A 21,275-nucleotide genomic window follows, 5' to 3' on the forward strand; every position below is an offset into this window, starting at 1 on the left:
CAGTTTGGGTGTTAGTCCAATCCTCACAATAACCCTCTGGGTGATGGATGTTTTTACTGATGAGATTGTTCTCACCTCTGCCACCGGCAGGTTGGTTGTCCAGATAAGACTGCTGGATAAAACCAGCTTCCCCGACAGCTCTGTACCATACCTTTCTCTGACCTTTCTCTCTCCCCACATCCCTCCTGCCTGAAGTACTGTGTGGTTCTTCCAAATTTGAATCCGAGATACAGATAATATCGAAGGTCGGGAACTTGTGCTTAATATTGAGATGAAAGCTTTGATATAACCTAGTGGATATGTCTCATCTCACAAGGGCTTCATCTGTAAATCCTAGGGCTGTTTGTAGACATCATCCAGTCTTGTCCTCTATTTCCCTTATGTCAGTGCTGGGCACTAAACTTATTTGGAATTCAAGAGCGTACCCCCCCCCGCCCCCCATAGTGCGTTCAGGAAGTATTAACCAAAAACCCAAACAGGGTAATGCCTTGGAAAAAAGGGGACGTCTGATTGGCATTTACTATGGCTGGAAGCAGAGTGCTCTGAATTAGACTAACTTAGTCCATTTGTTGCTTATCAAACTACATGTGACCCTGCCAGAAACATCTCAGTAGGATTTGGAGTGTATTAGCCTCTTTGTTGCTTTTTAATGACAAGCTAAAATTATTTCACTGGGACTCAGGGACACGGTGATTTTTTTTGGTTTGTTTGGCTTTTTTTTTCCCCCCTCCTCCTTTCTTACTTCTAATAGGCTAGATCCATTCAAAGCATGCTTTTTAGAAGGGGAGAACTTAGTATTGTCAGTAAAGCTGTTGTGTAACTGACCCTGAAATCTTGCCTGTGTTCTTAGTTAATTTGTAGTGGGAGATATAACCTGCCTTATTTGATGTGTCAGAGAAATGTAAAGCCCTCTTTGGATGTAGATTACTATGGAGACGTTCCACCATGTGTTTGAAAAGTCACTGATCAATCTACAGTGACTTTCAAAGACGAACAGAAATTGGCTTCTAATTGTGTTTCCACTTGGGACTGTATCTTCATTCTCTTTGTAGGACTGTGGCTTTCAGAATTCCTTTTTTAAAATGTTAACTGTTTCCTGAACATTTTATTTCAGTGATCCTTTTATTTCATTGGTAAGAATCTGTGTGGCTAGGATAAAGTCTGATTTGAAATATCAGTGTAAAAGGTGAAGGAGGCAGGAGAGCCAAGTTTTCATCCTAGTCTACCCTCCCCCGAGTGTCCTGGTCTTAGGCAAAAAACAGGCACACCAGATTTCATCTTGCAGAATGTGGCTAAGGGTGTCCCACCTGCATGAGGACAGCAGAATGAACTGGGATCCATTCTCTGGTCTTTCCTAACATTGCAAATCCATGCTATTGTAGATGTTAAATTACCACCACCACCCCAGAGATTTTTCTGTTCGGATAGTAAACATTTACTATTTGATATGCATCCTTAAGAAAGGAAACCCTATTGAAAGAACAAACCTGATGCAGGTATAGTCATTTTCTTTCGAAGAACTATTCCATAAGATGACATAAGTAATGGTTTTCTTTTACTTTCCAACTGTTTACTATAGATTTTCTTTTTAATGAAGGATCCTCAAATTATTGTCAGTAATTTTTTTTGTTTATTTTATTTTTCTTATTTTAAAAGCTGGTGGCTCTCTTCCCTATAGCATCCAGACAGCAGAGAAACAGAATTGGCTCCATTCCTATTTTCAGTAAGTAATCAGTTTAGAATGCTGTTTAGAAGCCATTGCTTCTTTAGGGTAAAATAAGAATGTTATTTGTTGGTCTGATTAAAAAAAAAAAAGGACTTTACATAATATAGCTATATTTTTTATCGACATATGTTAGTGATAGAAATCATTTAAAACAAGGTTCTGAACATTTCTTGGAAATAGTTTTTAATACCAAGGAGTCAAATTTATCTCTGTGAGGTTTCTGTTTAAATATTGGCATACAGAGAAAAAGATAAATAAAAGAACATGTTGGGACGTTTCAAATTTACATAAAGCAGCATTTCAGTCCATATTTCCAAAATACGGCATCCTCCTGTCTACGTATTCATATGCTGTGAAACCGCAGGCTTACAGAGGGAAGAATCCACACTGCTTTCTCCAGGGTGCAGGGTGGTCTTTGGCTTGTTGTAAGAGTCAGTAAATGGCCAAATGTTCAGGTGAAAGGGGTGTCCTGCGTCCTCTGGCTGCAGTGGCTGCACATCCTGTGTGTTCTAGTCCAGTTCTAGTTTCATACTCGCTTCAACAAGCATTTATTATGTTGGACAGCAGAAGTGAAGACAGATTACGTTTCAGTAGCATTCAGTCTGGGAAATCTCTGGCAGTCCAGTGGTTGGGACTCCACGCTTTCACTGCCAAGGGTCTGGGTTGAGTCCCTGCTCGGGGAACTAGAATCCCACAAGCTATGCAGCTCAGCCCACCCCCCACCCCCAAAAAAAGGCTTTGAGTATGTCATCCTGGAGGCTTTCTTTAATGCTCTCTTTGGAGGTGTTTTGTTGTTGTTGTTGTTTTTTAAGAACTTTTATTGAGATATAATTGACATGCAATAAACTGCATATTTAAAGTATACAATTTGATTTTTTTTTTTCTTATTAGTAATGTATGGCAATCTCAATCTCCCAGCTCATTCCCACCCCAACCCCCCCTCCCCCCACGTTCCACCCTTGGTGTCCATATGTTTGTTCTCTACGTCTTTGTCTCTATTTCTGCCTTGAAAACTGGTATCTGTACCATTTTTCTATATTCCTCATATATGTGTTACTAAACGATATTTGTTTTTCTCTTTCTGAGTTACTTCACTCTGTATGATAATCTCTAGGTCCATCCATGTCTCTACAAATGACCCAATTTCATTCCTTTCTGTGGCTGAGTAATAGTCCATTGTATATATGTACCACATCTTCTTTAACCATTCTTCTGTTGGTGGACATTTAGTTTGCTTTCTTGACCTGGCTATTGTAAATAAAGCTGCAAAAAAAGTTGTTTTGTTTTGCAGAGGACATTTCTTTAAACTGAGCTCCCTTCAGTTTTGACTTCATACAAGTGAATTTGATAATCTAATAATGAATCTACCTAACCCTGATTTTACTCTTGCAAGACAGTCTGTTCTCTTGAGGAACCATACTCTTATATTCATGAGTAAGGATTGTTGCCTCACAATATAGGTCATTTTTTCCCATGGAACCTTAGTCCTGAAAATGTTGGAAACTTAGAAACGAAACTCGGGTATATGAACATCTGCATTTGACTGGAGTATTTCTGAATTATCCCCCTGCTTTTCAGCATTCCATTTTGATATTCATATTGTTTGCTGTTTTTTCCATTTTGTAATTGTTTCATTTAACAAGCATTCGGTAAGCCTCTTCTACTCAGTAATGTGCTCTGAGAGCACAGTTCCTGCTTTTAAGGAGACAAGACCTGCGTACATGCAGTTAAAAGCACAGTAGAAATAATATGTATGCATATGTGTGTGTGTTAGTGACAAGATGGGAAGGCCAGTTCAAAGGTTACAGTGCTTTTTGTAGGTGGTGGTAAATGTTTCTCTTACATACCTACTTTCTAAAATGAACTTGTGTTATTCTGTTAGCGGAACAGAGTTTAAAAAGATATCACAGGTCATATCACAGAGAATGATGTACTCACTGTTTTTTAGATGATAGGATTTTGCTTTTCATACAGTTTCCTCATGCTAAGACTATGACCGGATTGTATTAAACAGTGATGCGTGTCTTTCCCGTCACTAGCAAATGGTCAGCTGACACATCAGGCCGCAGTAATGCCATGCCACATATTAAGACATATATGAGACCCTCTCCAGACTTCAGTGAAATTGCTTGGTTCCTTGTCACAAGGTATGTAGTTCTTCCATTCCTGATGGGAGGAATTGTTAAAATGCGTTTATAACTCCTGCTAAGAGTACTAAATGGGGTTCCAAAAAGTGACTTTGTGAATTGTCATTAGTTTTCTCTGTGTGTGTGTGTCTTACATGAGCCTTATTTAAAGGAAGCCCATGACGGATCCCTTTGTAGAGGGATCATTGCCTGATTTTACTCATAAGTGTAGATGTTTACAAGGTTTGCATAAAGTTTGTGTTTACTTTTTGTATTTAATACTTCAGTAATAGGAGTTATCCAAATTGACATTTGAAGTACAGAAGAAGAAGAACATGGTAAAATTAATATTCCTGAGTTATTTTCTTCTTAGGTGAGTGAAACGTGAGCAGTCAAATCTCTTTGGGTTTTTTTGTAAATGTCTTTATTAAGATATAATTAACATACTATAAAATTCACCAATTTGAAGTTACAATTTAATGATTTTGTATATTCACTGAATTATGAAACCATCACAATAATCCAATTTTAGATTATTTTTGTCACTCCCTATAAGAAAGTCCCTACCTATTAGCATTTTTGTGTCTATTTTTATAGCAAGGTAGATTGCTGTGCGCTTTGGAAAAATGGAACTGGACTGGAAGTTTAATTCTCTAGTGTAAACAAAGACCTTTAGGCATTTCTTCATGATTGAATAACGTGGTTAATGTCAATAGCAACTAGTTAAGGTATCACAGAGTAAAATTATTTCTGTAACAGTGAACAAACTTTTGAACCAAAGTTTAAAAGCATTCACGAACACGCTTTCAACCAAAGAGCCACTTAGAAACAACCAGGTTACTTTGCTAGTTACAGAAATTGCTAGACTTTTCCCCCGGCTCAGAATAAGGATCAGAGACCCAAACGGTGTTAGTGCTGGAGATCAGATGTTAGGGCTTCCCAGAGGTTTCTGAGGAGCCATAGCACAAAGGGAGAACATGCTCTTGAGTCCTGAAGATAAGACTATTCCATCATTTACTGGCTCTGTGAATTGGGGAAATTCACATAATCTGAAGCTGTTTCTTATTCCATAAAATGGAGAAAGTGATGGCTGCCTTTGGGGGTTATTGTGAGAGTTAAATGACAGAGCCCATGCTGGGGACATAACAGCCCAGGACATGAGGACTGTCATTACACACATTCAAGCTCTGCCCTCCAGGCTGGGAAAGATGGCCAGGGTATTGGTGCCCTTCCCTTTGCTTGGTGCCTTTAAAAAGAGAAACTTCTGCCTCTGAAGACTAGGTTGCCTGGGTATGAGACCTGAACTGTAGATTGCCTGGGTGGAGAAGTCATTGCCCGAGACAGATAAGGAAGTGCCAGGGAGAGTGGACACGTGGAGGGCGTGTGGGCCCTCGGTGGGCGAGGAGGTTGGGCCTTGGTAAGTATGAGATTGTTAATTCCTCCCCCAATTTTATTTTAAATAAAACACACTTGAGAAAACTAGATTATTACCAGTATTCCTGAATTAAAGTGATGAGAAATTGTTATCCCGCTACCCAGTCTTCTACAAAGTTAACCAACAAGAACATGAATTTGGGTATAACACGGATCCTTGAACAGTCTCCAAAGGGACCTGGATATTCAGAGACCACATTTCCGTTTCAGCTTACCTGCGTGCTCAGTAACTGCCTGTTAAACCAGGTTATTAAGTTGCAAGGAGAAAAATCTGGCTTTTACTACTGGTTCTGTCACATTCTGATGCTGTGTGTGACCTTCGCTTCCTATATCCTCTGATGATGAGTCAGTAGGGCTAGATGAAATCATCTGCCTGCTTCCAGGTCTATAACACCACCATTGGAAGCACTGCGGCGTGGTAGGCCATCATACATCCCAAGGGCTGCTTTATTACAGAGCTTGTTATTTTGCTGTGTTGAGTACCTGAAATGATGTGACATTTCCGTCAGTCAGATCTGACAGATTCTCTACCAGTTTGGGTCGTAGGATTCTACCCATTATATTATGTTTTCATACTTATCAAGGCTTTTACTGAAGTCATGCCACTTTACAGGAATGTTGAATTGAATTTGAAGGCTATTCTTCCAACTTTGGTTAAAATCCTCTTAACTATTAACTTAGCAGAATGCTTTTTCTCAAAATAGGTTCAGAGCAGTTTAGAGAAACATATCAGTTATTGGGTAAAAGTGGTCTTGTCTTGCGTCTTGGGGTTTTTTTGGCTGGGAAAAACGAGTGCCCAGAGAAATTAAGAGAAGCGTTCAAAAGTGTGCAGCTCACTTTTTATCCACATGGAGAGACCAGAAGTGATCTCTCTTATTCCCCTCCTGCTACTGGGTAGACTTTTCTCCAACATGTAAATGTTGAAGTCTTTTGTGTAAGAGTGCTTGCTGTGGGTCTTGGAAGGTTCCTAGAGATGAAAATCCTGGTGCTGGGGACCCAGGGATAAAGGAGAGGAGAGGCTGTTTGGAGGGCTGGCCTGTAGGATGGAAATGGAAAAGATGGGTCCTGGGAAAGGAGGGACGATTCCTCTCGCGCCGCTGTGTTAGTCAGGGTTCTCCAGAGAAACAGGACCAATACATGAGATACACAGAGAGGTATTTTTATTTTAAGGAATTGACTTGCGATTGTCGAAACTTCAGAGAATCCATAGGGCCAGCCTGCAGCCCAGAGTCTTGAGTCTCCAGTCTTGTGTTGCAGTCTTGAGTCCCTCTTTACTTTGATTGGAATTTACTGTCTATTTGGGGACTGGTTTTCCCTTAAAGTGGAGTGAAAAGGTAGATGCGCTTCACAAAAGTTGCATGAGATTTATTGATCCTGATTTAAGGGCATTCAGGGAGGCTGAGATTCAGTAAACCCTGTGAGCAGTCCTTTTCTGCAGGCTGAGCTTCGTGGTTTCACGGCAGCGTGTGCTCAGCCCTGGGAGTACGCCTGGGAACAAGAGCGAGGCGTGATCCCGCCGTGCAGGGGCTGCGGGCAGAGATGATGCGGGCCCCTCGGCGTTTTCCTGTGTAAGGACCCTAACGAGCAGGGTCTGGGTAGGTAAGAGACCAGCTAAAGCTGAGAAAGGGGTATTTCCTGTGGGTGTGGAGGTAGGTCTGAGAGTGAACCAGGTGCACTGGGAGGGGGATCTGAGCCGAGGAGCTGGGAAAGCACGCGGGGCTTCCAGGGAAGACCCGAGTGAGTCCAGACAGCTAAGTGAATAAAAACACAGGTTCGGATACCTTCAGAATGGATTCTTCTCAAACAAGGGCACCTGTGTTCTTGCACGTAAGTCCAGGGAGCATCCACTGTCGGTTGATTCATTTAATATTTGGTTTGCTGGTGGTTTTGTGCTGTGAACGCCTGCTTTAATACTGACTGGCTGTGGCTAAATAAATTAATTACAACTTGGAAGTTAATTTAAGAATTTGAAGTTTGTCTTTGTGAATCAGTGACTTCTAATTTTATTCTGGAATACCTAGACCAGAAACTATACCTGCCAAGATGTTTAAAGCATAACAAGTGGCACTCCTTCGGGGATTTCGATATGCCAGACACGAAGTGCTTTACATGTGGTTATTCACTTAATTCTCACAACAGCTCCACGAGGACTTGGAGAAATGAGTGGTTGAATAGGCTGCCCGTGGTCACACGGTAGTAAGCGGGATTTGAACCCAGGCATTTGGCTCCACGGCTGGCACTCTTCACCTCTACCTTCTAATGCCTCTTAAGTAAGATACATTTTTAATACACCTATTTTCTGTGAAGACTAGTTAGGTCCAAAAAAACTGCATCATGTTTTACTTGGATTGTTATGTAAAAAGAGAAAAAGCCCACATAGCACTCCAGTATTATGAAAGGATACCTGAGAGACGTAACTTCTATAATGATTTAGGACATACTTAGAGCCTGCCCTCCAGCCCTTTTCTCACCAGGGAAGGTGTAGATCCCAAGTATAAGTGACATCTGTTAGTAACTCTTTCTCTTTTGTTTGCCACCTTATCTCAAAGTCAGAACATCCCAAACCGAGCTCATCTGTCTAGAAGGAGATTCCTTTCCCATCATCCCTCTTTGCCCAAGTGGCACCTGACCCCCTCTCATCAGACTTGAAGCCTGGCTGTCCTCATGTGCTCTTCCTTCCTGGGAACATTTACCGAGGTCCTTCCTCCTCTGTGTGCTGGGCACTCAGGATAAAACAATGAGAAGATTTACGTAGTGCCTTTGAGATGCTCACAATCTCGGAGATGTCAGAAGCCAGGCGCAGAAATCGTTTCAATAGGAAGAGATCAACTGTATCTTGAGGTGGGCATGTGGATCCTTTTGAGATATCTATCAGAGCCTATTCGTCCTTCAGATGTCTTAAACTTTCCTTTTCTAAGCTCCAGACTTGTGAAATGACTGTCTGCTGTCCCATCTCATGGGTCATCCCCTTCCCAGGCCACCTGTCCTCATGGTCCATGACTATTCGTCTTTCAGAGACACAGGTCTTCCTCATCATCCCATGTTCAGAATCCTTGCCCACTTCCTGTAAACTGAAGTCCAGGGTCCTCGGTTGGCATTCAGACCCTGGCCACCCTGTTTCCACCTTGCTCCTCCTGTGCTTCATGGCAGGAACTGCCAGCAGCAGCCGGGCTGGCCTCCACTGCCCCTGAAGTCATCCTGCAGCAGCCTGTGGAGTCCCCTCTCCTGATGCCTTTGTCCCTTCCCTCCGCCTCTCCGATTGCTGCTCATCTCATCAGATTTGTGCTCAGGTCTGGCCTCCTCTCCTCAGGGAGGCTTTGCCAGCCTCCACTGGTCTCTCCTTTGTGCAGATCTTGTGAGCACTTCTGCATGAGCCACCTTGGGAGCTCACTGTTCTGTCTCATCTTGTGGAGAGGAGAGAGCATGAACTTTACACTGTCTGATGGTACTGGATGAGATGATGTCTCCTCCAGGACAAGTCTCGCCGTGAACAAGTTTCTTGACCGCTCTGGACCTCAGACGCCTCATCCGGACAGCAGCCACGAGGGTGTGAGGTGCCACGCTTGGTGACTTGATCCACAGGCAGAGGAGTTAATCTTTAAGTTCAAAGCGATAAATTCACTGGTAAAGTATAATGAGAAAACTAGAAGTGGAAGAGTACAATCTTTTTTTTTTTTCCTGGCCACACCACACAGCTTGTGGGATCTCAGTTCCCCAGCCAGGGACTGAACCAAGGCCATGGCAGTGAAAGCCCAGAATCCTAACCACTAGGCCACTAGGGCGCTCCCAGCAAAATCTTAATACAAGGGTTACTAGTAATAGTGTAGTGGGGCCACTCCATGTCACCCACTCCACCTATTAGAATGAGAGGTTCCTACTCTGGTGGAATTTACATTAGGACCGAAGAGGTTTTATCAAACAGCTGGTTGTACATGTGATATGTAATTGCAGTGTAACGCTTTTCTGACCATTCTGCAATAAGTAGATTTTCACCCAGCAAGGCCTTCACTGATTTTCAGTTCTCACTTAAACGTCACTGAGACTCTCCGTGCTTCCTCCGCCGCCTGTTGTCCATCGATCCAACAACTCATGGTACACATATTACTTATTTTAGCCATTGCCCTGCCCAGACACGGCCCTGTTCCAGGCAGGGTGTCCATACGCCCTGGGCTTCTTGCACAGTCAGTGTTGTTTCCCTTTCAGTGTGGTTGCTTGTGTGATTACTGGCTTCCGCTCTCACCTCCGAGCCAAGTCCATGTGTGTCTTGTTCAGCAGCCCCCGGTGCCTGGCGTGGAGGGGCGCTCAGCACAGATTTGTAACAAGAAGGCAAACGAAAGCCAGGATGGAGGCTGCACCCGTGAACGCACTGCCTAGACTTGGTGCGTAATTGACTGAGGGAGATGCTTCAAAGGCGAGCCCTGGGATGTGGCTGGTAGGGAGATGGGGTGGCCAGTGTCATCAATGGAGAAGTCAGGAAATGAAACTGGTTTTGGTGGGAGAATAGTCAGTTTGATTAGGTTATGTATTACCATGGGAAGGTCAAATGAAATTGTTTGTTGGTGGCGTTGCACTCAGGAGGTCGATGTGCACATAGTATATTTTGTAGTTCTCTTTAGACCTGATCGTTGACACCCGCAGCCTCTGTGGGTGGTCAGGGAAGAGTGGGGCAGAAGGTTGGTGGCTGGGAGGGGAGGAACGTATAGGGACTCAACAGCACACTTGCCAGGTGTTCCGCTGCCACACAGATGAATTGCATCCAAGCCTTCCCTCCGAGTTAAAGGACAAGTAACTGGTCACCATCCTCCGTGAACTAATCTTCCTTCTACCTAAGAAATGTTGTACGTTGTATTTTGGACATCATGAAATTTAACCATTCATTTCGACATGTATTTATTGAGCACCAGCTGTGTAGCAGGCACTTTTGTAGGTGCAGGGGGTACAATAATAAAACGTAATCCTTGACTTCAGCTGGTGAGAATCACACAGAAACCAAGTTTATTTATATGTATCAAATGGTGATAATTGCTATAGAGAAAAATAAAGGAGAAGAATAATTTAGGTGTACAGTCCTTTCCTCAAAATCCTTGAGACAAGATGTAGTTCAGTATTTGGAGCTTAGAAAATATGATACATGTACCATCTACAAGGGTGAGTCAAAATTTATCCACGCTCTGGTTATAGTAACACTTCTGTAAGTTGTACAGCCAGAGTGCGGATAATTTTTGACTCACCCTCATATTAACATCCTTAGGGATGTTACAAGTAGCCTCATGTTAGCTTAGGTCAACTTTTGTGACCTAATGAATTAACAAAATTAAGTTTTGCCATTAACTATAATGAGTTAGCTAATAGCTTAATTTCCAAGTTGGTTTAGGTTTCTTTTAGATTTTCAGAGGTAACATGTAGTGCTTACGCCAAGTTTCAGGCATTCTTCTAAAAGCACAGTCCATACCCACACATACTCTCATGTAATCCTCATAACAGTCCTACAGCAGTGCTGCTAGTGCCCTTTACAGATGGGAGAACTGAAGCTCAGAGAGGGTCAATAAGCGCCCGGGAACCCAAGCACATCCTCAGGCACGGTGCTGTCCCTGGGTCAGGAGGGGAGGCTGCTGATTAAATAAATAGGATGGTCAGAGAAGGCCTCACAGACACGTGGCATGTAAGCAGAGACCTGAAAGAAGCAAGGGAGCCATGTGGATGGAGAGCTGGGGGAAAGCATTCTGGGCAACAAAGCATAGTTGGGAATATGCTGGTTTGCATTGGAGAAGCAAAGTGGGTGCTGCTGGAGTGAGTGGGGTGGGAGGGCCAGGGAGGTCAGAGCAGTGGCTGGCGTTTTGGTCAAGATAATCCTTTGTTGTGCTGGATTGTCCTGTGCATTCTAGGGTGTTTAGTGACCTGGCCCTCACATACTAACCGCTACTTCACCGTGAAAGCCACCCAGATGCCCATGCCTTTCTAAACGCCCCCTAGATTTTCTCTCCTGGTGGGTGGTACTGTCATCTTTGAGAATAAATTCAGCACTCTTTATAGTGTTAACTGTTCTTTAATGCATTTTCCTACTTTAGAGTGATGAGGTGGGGTTGTAGAGAGAACCGTGGATTCTAGCCCAAATGAAATGATCATGCCAGCAAATCCATCCACAAAGTGGCAGGTGTATTATGTTTTAAGAATAGATTTTAGCAAAAGATAAATATATCAAAAGCTGCATACATTTAACTCCCCCCCCCTTTTTTTTTCTTTTGACACCTTACTACTTTGATCTGTTATTACCACACCAAGTTAATGTTCATGTTTGGAAAGAATAAGTACTTTTTACAAATTTCCCAGAAAAGAATTATAATAGTAATAAGCAAGATGGGTGTTAAGCAATGTGAATTTTGACTCTAACCTAAAAATGAGGCTTTTTTTTTTTTTTTAATAAGCCGGATTTGCACATCCAAAGCAGTGTTGCCCTTCAGGGTGGTCACCTTTTGAAACACAGTATTTTACGAAGAATACTGCCACTGCTCACATCCTTTTGCCACTCAGTTCCTTCAAAATGAGTTTACATGGCACAATAACAAGTATTGTTTCTTAACAGACATGCTTCTGTTCTGGGCCTTGTGTAAGGTTTTTGTTGCTTTGTAATAAGTTACTATAAACTAAGTGGCTGAAAACAATGCAGATTTATTATTGTGCAGTTTCTGTGGATCAGGAGTCTGGACATGGTTTGGCTGGTCCACGCACTGGATCAAAGTGTTGACCAGGGCTACGACCTGCCCTAAGGCTCAGGGTCTTCTTCCAGACTCCCTGGTTGTTGGCAGAATTCAGTTGCCTGTGGCTGTAAGACTGAGGTTTCTGCTTTCTTGGTGGCTGTGAGCTGTGGGCCATTCTCAGCTCAAAGTGCTGCCTCTGGTACCATCCAAGTGGTCTTCTCCATGGATAGTTCACGGCATAGCTGTTTGCTTCTTCAGAATCAACAAGTGACTCTCTCTCCTCAGGAAGGACCCAGTTCCTCCTGTTAGACGTCACCTGATTAGGTCAGGCCCACCAGCACTATCCAAAACCTTTTGATTAACTTCAAAGTCAAGGGATTAGTGACCTAATCATGGGAATGAAATCCCATCATATTTACAATTTTTGCTGACACTCCGGGGGTGGGGGGGTGAGTATACTAAATATGTACACCTATACACCGGGGACAGGGTCTTGGGGGCCGTCTTCCAGTTCTGCCCTCCACTGGCCTCATTGGTATTCATTACCCAGCTTGATTCATCCATCTTATTCTCTAGTCTTGACTTGAAATAATTTCTTCCTATTTTTAAAACTGAGGTTTATTTTCCATGGTTAAGGGAAACGCCCCTTGAACACACTCAGAAGACTGAACCTCAGGCTCCAGAGACTGTTTGAAAAGTGAAGTTCTAGCATTACTTGGAGCCAAAGAAGGCAGCTTTGTTGGAATGAGGTAATAACCCTGCAGCACAATTGTTTTGGAGAACCACATTCACTAGGGTGTGTAGAGTTGTTGAAAATAATGATAATGTCTGTCTTATAAAAGATAAGTAGGATCCTAAAAGATCTAATTTCCAAAAACAAAAACCCTCATCATTTTAGAAGTGTGCTTCACACATTCCTATAGCGTGTGCGTAATGACCACTGGTCGTTTCCCTGCCGATCACAAGTAGAGGACGTTGGCTTCCTGGTCACAGGGACTTGGTTTTACCCAGTTGACATTTCTCAAATGTGGAAACTGACTTGAAGATCAGGGACTGGAATCTTGTAAAAATGCTAGCCTTAATATAGTTTGCATCTTTTGTTTTATTTATCCTTTTAAATACACAAAAATCACAAGGTTTTCATTTCCTCTTTTTCATGATATGTTGCGAAGGGGGTTCTGACTGAAAACATTTTTTATAGATCCTGGGTTATGTTTTAGTATAGAGCTCCCACATGACCTAAATCTGCAGTAAAACTGTCTTTAATGAAGTTTCCGTGTGATTGGACTTGTCTACGTTAGAAGTTTTTGGTCTACTCTAAGAGAAAATGAGATCGTAATTCCCATATTTTTTTCCCTATGAAAATGCTCTTCCTGACACTTGGTAATTTTGTGTAACCTCTGTGTTTTCTTTCAGACCACTAAATATAGCGCCTAGTACAGTACCTGGTCTGCAGTGGCTCAGGAAATTTTGAATGAGTGTATGGTATCCCTCTTAATCTAACTACAGTACTGTTCATTTTCTGACTGCTTCTCAGGTTTTAAGTATGTTTTCCTTTCTGTACTGTCCAGGACACTTAAGCTTATCCTTAAGTGTGGTCTCAAATCTCCCCCTTTGCAACTTCTTCTAGCTCAGCAGACATGATTCATTGTTTTTCCTTTGTGTTTTTGCCTGGTCCTTTTACATCTTCCTTGTTGGTTCTTTGGGTGTACCTTGGCTTCAGTTTATCATGAGCTGCTTGAGAGCTGGTGCCAGGCCATACTCATCTTTACCCTCAGCATCTAACACTGTGCCCAGCATATGGTTAGGGACCTATGCATGTTTGAATCAGAGCCCTTTTCAGAACTCTTTTGTTCAAATAGATCATATCCACACATCATAGGCCAAGGGTATGTCTTCCCACTCCTGTACCCCAGCCATCCTGCTCAACCTCAGACCACTACTGCTAGTTTCTTAGCTTTAACCCCATCAGCCCTTTCAAACTCAGGTACCTCAGATGATGACGTCATCCAATCAGCCACCATACTATGGAGGAGATGGCTCTGAGGTAAAGTCCAAAGATCCGTGTCCTAATTCAGGGTTGCCACGTGCTAGCCTTGCCACTCAAATTTTGGGAAAGTCATTGCTAATCTGGGCCTTTTTCTCACTTACGGAATGCTCAGGGGAGGATAATAAGAAATAAATGTGGAGGTTACCCATTAAACTGTATGATGTATTAAGTGTTAGTTAACTGCTTGATTTTTACCAGCTACTGACAACCACATATTATTATTAAGGTCATATTCATTAGGCCCCTAGAGAGTCAAGAAAGCTTATCAAGACTTTATCTGTTTTGTTTATGTGACATATGGATGTGTAATATGCAACCTAAAGACTTTCCATAGGTGTAGCCTTTTCTCAACTCAGTGTGGTTAAGTTAAAAACTGGTCAAAATTATTCTGTATAATCAAGACAAGTATATTCAGCCAGAAGAATATGTTCAAAGAAACTTAAAACTAACACTTTAAGCTTGAACTTATTAGAATGTTATATTGTCTGGCTTTTTGTCTGGTTACTTTTATGGAAAGCTGTTTATAGTTCTTGATCCTACTGTGAAATCATCCTGTGTTTGATGGGCAGCGTGTTATGGAAATTACTGGAACATAATGACAAATACAGTGTTTAAATTTTACCACGGGACCAAGCAGGCAAGAAGATGAGCTTGAAGAAGCAGCCTTGGCTGAGAAGATAGTGCCAGGAGTAATTGGCAAAGCCAGTGAGAACAATTACGAAAGCTGTTCATTGTGGGTGGGCAGAAAACGATCCCTGTTACAGTTGCCTAGCAACCAACAGGCATTGCAGGATGGTCAGGATGAGTAGAAATGTTGGTGCTGCCACTTTAGGGGAAAACAAGACAAGTGCTTGACTACAAAACCACTGTGGCTTTTTGAGGAAACATAAAGGACACTCTACCCTCCTCTGCTTTTCCACATAGCTGTGCAATGCCTCTCTTATGTCTGTTCCTTTGATTCTGAAACAAATAGTCTCTTTCTTCCTTTATCTGAGCTTTTTGGTAAAAATCAAATTGGATCACACAGAAAAATATTCGTAAATGTCATTGGAGTAGACTTGGTTGCCTGGCAGTAGGGCTTCAAGGTACTGGGATTAGTTGGTATCCCTCAAGTACTTTGTTACAGATAATGGTTATGAGTACGAAAGTGTGCAGATAGCTTCCTTTATAGCTTAGAGATGATTCAAGGTCCCTCACTTTCTTGCACTCTGGTGGAAGTAGGTCAAGGTCAGCACATGCCCCTTTTCATGGTCGTGGGAAGCAAGTCTCTTGAAGCGTTATCCCTGATGGGAGAAAGCTTGAGACCCCCAACACAGGGCCTCTGGACCCTTCGTATGTTGGCGTTGCTCGTGACAAGCTGTACCTGTGGCTACAGATGATGAGGTGCTGTCTGGGAGTCCCTCGCCAGGAATCGGCCTCCAAAGGAGACGCCTCACCAATAATAACACATTCTTGTGTGGTGCTCGCTACGTGCTGACCCATTTCCTGCTCCCAGCTGAGAGCTGGTACTATCATCTGCATTTTAGAGATATGGAAACTAAAGCACAGAGACCTTAAATAAGGCGCCCCAGGAGGCCCCGTCGGCCAAGTGGTAGAGCTAGGATTCAAAAAAGAGTCTAGTGTGAATGTTTCATGCCTGTGTGCCCAACACTCTAGGCTTTGGTGATGGGTGATGAACAAGACAGGCATGGTCCGTGCCCATGAGGGGCTTGTATGATAGTTCCTATAGCCCTGTTGCCATCTGCTTTGGGGTCAGCACTTCGGGCTAAGGCTCTGGAGGGGACACACAGCTCAAAAACTCACCTCAGCCCTTTCCTAAAGAGCAGCTTGTCAGATCTTGCCTCCTCTCCACTAACACCCTGCAGCACCAGGCCTTTCCCTGACTCTTCTCTCCCTGCCCTTTGCCAAAAATACCCTGACTTCCTACCTGTTGCTTTGCCATAGCTTTGCCTCCCTCCCCCCGTGAAGGTTTTGGTTTCTGGCATAGCTGTCATTTGTGGCCCCTGCTGCACAAGCTCAGGTGGCAGTGTGGCTGGCTGTGAGTGGCCTGATGCTGCATTTTCCTGGCCTTTGTGTGTCCTGCCTCTGTTAGTCCATTGAGCATCTTGTCTGTGCCAGGCTTTGGTAGGGTCCAGTGCTTAAAGCTTCAAGGCTATCTTAAATTATTTTATTTATTTATTTATTTATTTATTTATTTAGGGCTGCTTTGGGTTTTTATTGCTGCGCACGGGCTTTAGTTGTGGCGAGCAGGTGCTACCCTTAGTTGTGGTGTGCGGACTTCTCACTGTGGTGGCTTCTCTTGTTGCAGAACACAGGCTCTAGCTGTGTAGGCTTCAGTAGTTGTGGCACACAGACTCAGTAGTTGTGGCTCGCAGGCTCTAGAGCACAGGCTCAGTCGTTGTGGCACACAGGCTTAGTTGCTCCACAGCACGTGGGATCTTCCTGGACCAGGACTCGAACCCGTGTCCCCTACATTGGCAGGCAGATTCTTGACCACTGCGCCACCAGGAAAGTCCCCAAGGCTCTCTTAAAACACCTCTTCATCTTGGTCGTCAGTTCCCACTTACTAGTCCACATCCGGGCACCTGATAGGCTTCTCGAGTGCCTGATTCCTGTGGCTTCTGCCCATCCACTCTGTTCATACCAAACTCAGCCACATTGCATTGTGGTTCATGCCGCCCAGAGCCAGGATCTTCTGGGTGTTCCTTTTGTCCCACATTGCTGTGAAGTCCCTTATCATTCATTCTCTTACTCATCTACTCTGCCTTCGCAGATGCACATTCAGTACCTGTTCCTCATATCATGCTGGGCCTGTGGGCCTGCAGACGTCCCCGAGCTTGGGTTAGTGATCGCTAGGTCTGCCCATCTACCGGGAGCTTGATCAGGATGTAGGTAGGTGTGTGCACACATGCGTGTGTGTGTGTGTGTGTTCAGGGGAGTTCACAATTTATACTTAAGTTAAGGGCATCCAGGGTGGCAAAAAGGGGGAGGAAGTGGTTCACAGAAGAGAGAGATCACTTCTGCAAAAAGTAACTAGGCGAAGCTTTGGGACGTGGTACATCTTGTGTTTGATAGGCCAAAGTGGATACATTAGGTAAAAGAAATCATGTACTTGAAGTCCTGAGGCAGGGTGGGCTGCGGGAGGGGGACATGGCCTGGGCTGGCACAGAGAGCTGTGCAGAGGGTGGGGGGAGCAGCCCGAACAGTGGTGGGGCCGGGCTTGCGGCTCTGGAATGACGGGCAGAGGACTGGAGGCTTTTCAGGTGAGGAGCCCTGAATGCCTTTGAACAAGGGAGTAGGATGACCAACAGTGGTTTTTTTTGCTAATGTTACTGGTAATGCCTGTCATGTTGGAGGCTTTATAATGGATGTACGTTTTCATGATAATGGCAGCCCATGCCCTGTGAGATCTAAATGGAGCAGGTATTTTATGAATGTAGAAACGGGTGCAGAGCTGAGGCTGCTCTTCAAGGAAATGGTTGAAGCGGGATTTGAAGAGCTCTTTCTTCCAAATCATGTACTCTTTCTGAAATTGGTTTATGGGATAGAACAGAGGAAAAAAAGCATGGGGGCACAAAAAACTACTGAGAGACCGCTGCAAAGTTCCAGACACAGGACTATAAAGGTGGCCACAGAAGGGAAAAGCAGGGGGTGTTCACATAGAGACCTTCTTACTGAAGAATCTGGAGGAACAGGCTGATAAGAGCAGGGCGGGAGGCAGCTGGAGGAACTGGGTTACCTGCAGAGCTGTGAACTCTCTGGGGGAGTTAACAGACGCTGGCAAAGCTCATGGAGCTGGTCACTTGCCCGAGGAGGCTGCCCCCCACGCTGTCTCGGAAGGTCTTAGTGGAAACCACACTTTGGCTCTGCAGCATCAGTGCTTGGTGCTATTGGCTGTGAGGGTCCCAAAAGACAGCTCCCAGGGGCTGCGCCACTTTGGGACCCAGGGAAGCAAAGGCAAGGTGCCTGCCTTCATAGACTTTGTTGGGGGAACCAGGGGTGGGATCTTCTTCAGAAAGCCTTTCAAGGTCTCTGAGATAAATTGACCAGATACTGGCTAGTCATTGGACCTTTCAGTGCTCCCTGGATGTATAAACAGTCCGCTGCCTGCAGCCACGCCCTTGCTTCTCGCCAGCTCCTTCTATTCTCTGAACTATTTTCCCACATTGGAAACCAGGGGCTGGGCTACATCGGTGGTTTTGTGCTATGTTCCTTGGAGCCCTAAGGGTTCTGGAAACCACTTTAAGGGCCTGCTGTCCTGCTTTAAATGTTTCCTTTGAACAAAGGACTCTCCAGGTTTAGGAAAAAAAAAAACTTAAAAAAATATTACAACAGATAACCTCCCAGAGCCTATTCTAACAAAATTTCATGGATCTGTTCAAAGTATTATATACTTTCCACATGTTACCTTTGTGCCATGCTTTACAATTTCCTAAGCACGCTCACCTAGATTATTTTATTCATTCCTTATTATAATGTTCAGTGAAGTGAACAGATGGTGTTAAACCCATATTATAGACAAAGAAATTGGTGCCCAAAGGATGTAACCGCAAGGTAACAGCTGACTAAAACCCAAACTCAAACCTTATGAATCTGTTGCTCTTTTCAAGTCCTTGTTTTGCCTTTCCACCGTAGGAGATGGACCAAAATAATGGAACTTTTCAGTAGAAAATGAAATAGCAAACAGTTTTGGGTTATCACATTGGTTACTATTAAATACACACTGAAATTCTTTGGTATGATGTTCTAAACACCAATTTTGACCTGAAATTTGAAAAGCAACTTTTGATCCCGCTTGATGGTATTTTTCTGTCATTTTGGATTCCGGATGCTGATGTGAAGGCTTCTAAAGCCCATGTAATTCGATTTGTGGGATCAAAGAGAGATGGATCCTTTTACAGACGAAGTTGACCGCTCGGCTGGACTGTGCTGTGAAATGAAAGCTAGCCTTCCGAATCCAGATTAGAAAGGGGGTCATAATATGCCTGTGACTGAGAAACAAAGTGAGGTTGCCAGTAGATTTCTCAGTCTCTTTGGTCTGTCAGGATCATAACTTGCAAAAGCCCTTACACAAGTATCTTATTTCTTCCGGTGCAGTGCTCTTGCTTATCTGCGGAAAAACGTGGGTCATAATCATTTTCATTTTTCTTTTCCTGCTGGCATTTCTTTGTTAACACATTGCATCTATAAATCAGATACGCGTCCCCAAAATGCAGCTGATGTGATGTGTCCTTTTTTTGGTACTTAATCTGACAAGATTGATGGACATCTGCAGGATTAGTTTAATTTTAACCATGCTTTTAAGTTCCTGGCACTTTATCACTCATATCCATATTGAAAATGGGGGGACATATATCCGTATCAAGGAGACCAAAATCCTCTGGACAGCCTTTACAAAATGAAATAGAAGCTCACTGTATCTCTGCCTCAGGGACTTGTGGTAGGATTATTAAATCAGTGAAGCAATCTGATGAATAATTTTTGGACCCATCTACCACTATAACCTTCTAGGATTAGGAGGCCTGAGTGGACCTGCCTTCTGGAGAATTCCATTGCTTGGTGAGTCACAGCAGAGAGATTGACCAGAGACACCCTCCCATAAATTTAGCCAAGTATTGATGATGGTAATAGGTAGCATCTATTAAGCATCATGTACATTCCTGGGACTTTACACACCTTATCTGATAGAATCTGCACGTCACCTTTATGAGGCAGGTGCATAACCATACTTTACAGGTATGGAACTTGAAGATGAGCAGTGTTGGCTCTAATTGTGATTGAAATACGTGCAAGCTCAGATTCTGCTCATACCCACTTATCCAAAGCTTAATTGTCAACAATTAGACTTTTTCTCTAGATTTTGTGGTTTAAAAGTTTTTAATTCTCTAGCCACAGTGAACAAAATAGTCTTGATAAATTGTCTTCTAAGCCTTTGTGTATTAGTCTCTTTTCTTGAAGTAATTAGATGTTTCTCGCCTGCCTAACATCTCTAGGATTTGGTGCTGGGAGACGTCTGTGGGCTGGAATAGCCATCAACAGCTTCTTGAAAGAGCTGGAGTTTGTGGAGGAGGAAAGGGCTCAGTTATCCACAGGAGTGGGTAGGGTAGAAGGCATCATGGACAAGGAAATGATGTTTGCAAAGATGTGGAGGCGGTCCGTAAATCAATTCAGTTAAGGGTAGAGGAATCATGAAAAGGCGTGATGCGAAATGAGATTGCAGAGCATAAACTTGGTCAGACTGTGGAGGTTCCTGAACACCAGGCTATCCAGTACACTTGCATTGTATATGCTTGAGAAAGGATGCATTGATACTTAGAGAGCCACTGGAGGAAGACAGAGAGTGAGGAACCAGAGACAGGGCAGTCCGTTTGCATCTAAAGTCAGGGATGGGAAGGACTGAACGAGGGAGGTCTTCTTGGAAATAGAGAATGTTACAAGGGGTTTAAAAAAAAAAGCTTGATATCTGGCTGTACATAGTTGTCTGTGGAGCCAACAAGTCCAAAGTGCCTGAGATTTCTGAGCCTGACTGAGATTGTGGACAGACGCGAATTCAAAAGAAAGCTGGTTTTCAGAGGGGAAGGCGCGCTCATAGTTTTCGGTTTTTGGAGTGTTGGGTGTGGGGTGACCATGTGATATCCCACTGGAAAAAATCCAGCTTGCGGTTGGAGTGGCCCGTTTGGGAATTTGGTGAGCAGTCAAAGCTGGACAGGTCTGAGAGTCGATCCGTTAAAGTAACAGTTGCAGCTGGTGAGGGGAGACGTCCCCGAGGAAGAGAAGAGAGTAGGTGAGCCCAGGGTAGAGCATAAATTTAGAGGGTACCGTTCGGGGTGGAAAGAGCAGAAGATATGAGAGAAGCAGAATCAGAGAGCTGGGAGAGAACCAGAACAGTCAAGCGGAGAGAAAGCCAGGGAAGTCAGAGGCAGAGGAGAAAACCACATCAGCGCAGCGAGATGTCCAGAGCAGATGCTCAGCCGCAGAAGCACTCCTGACGTCTGGGGCCAGGTTGTTCGTTGTTCCGGAGCCGTCCTGTGCATCACTGGGTGTCTAGCAGCGTCCCTGGCCTCTAGAAAATGTTCCCAGACATTGCTGTCCCCTAGGGGCACAGTCACCCCCCTCCCCCAGGTTGAGAACGACGGGGGTCTGGTCTAGAAGAGTAAGGAGTATAAAAGGCCCATGTGGGGGACTTCCTAGGTGGTGCAGTGGTTAAGAATCCGCATGTCAGTGCAGGGGACACAGGTTCG

General features: G+C 43.8%; 1 protein-coding gene and 1 long non-coding RNA gene across 6 annotated transcripts in view; both read left to right on the top strand.

Moving 5' to 3' along the window:
- TDP1 (tyrosyl-DNA phosphodiesterase 1) overlaps window positions 1-21,275 on the top strand; it is a 74,779-nt gene that overhangs the window by 28,467 nt on the left and 25,037 nt on the right. For 4 of the 5 annotated variants that reach the window (XM_057732427.1, XM_057732428.1, XM_057732429.1 and 1 more), the window contains 2 exons: window positions 1,657-1,723; window positions 3,766-3,873. In XM_057732427.1, the coding sequence (XP_057588410.1) occupies window positions 1,657-1,723; window positions 3,766-3,873 (175 nt within the window). The remainder of the gene's footprint in view (window positions 1-1,656; window positions 1,724-3,765; window positions 3,874-21,275) is intronic. The other variant, XM_057732430.1, reaches the window with a different exon arrangement.
- On the top strand, window positions 9,374-14,000 carry LOC130851740 (uncharacterized). Its single transcript, XR_009053264.1, has 3 exons — window positions 9,374-12,733; window positions 13,401-13,464; window positions 13,972-14,000. It is a non-coding gene; the product is annotated as an uncharacterized LOC130851740 (long non-coding RNA).

Source organism: Hippopotamus amphibius, chromosome 4 (assembly GCF_030028045.1).
Source record: "Hippopotamus amphibius kiboko isolate mHipAmp2 chromosome 4, mHipAmp2.hap2, whole genome shotgun sequence".
Taxonomy (NCBI): domain Eukaryota; kingdom Metazoa; phylum Chordata; class Mammalia; order Artiodactyla; family Hippopotamidae; genus Hippopotamus; species Hippopotamus amphibius.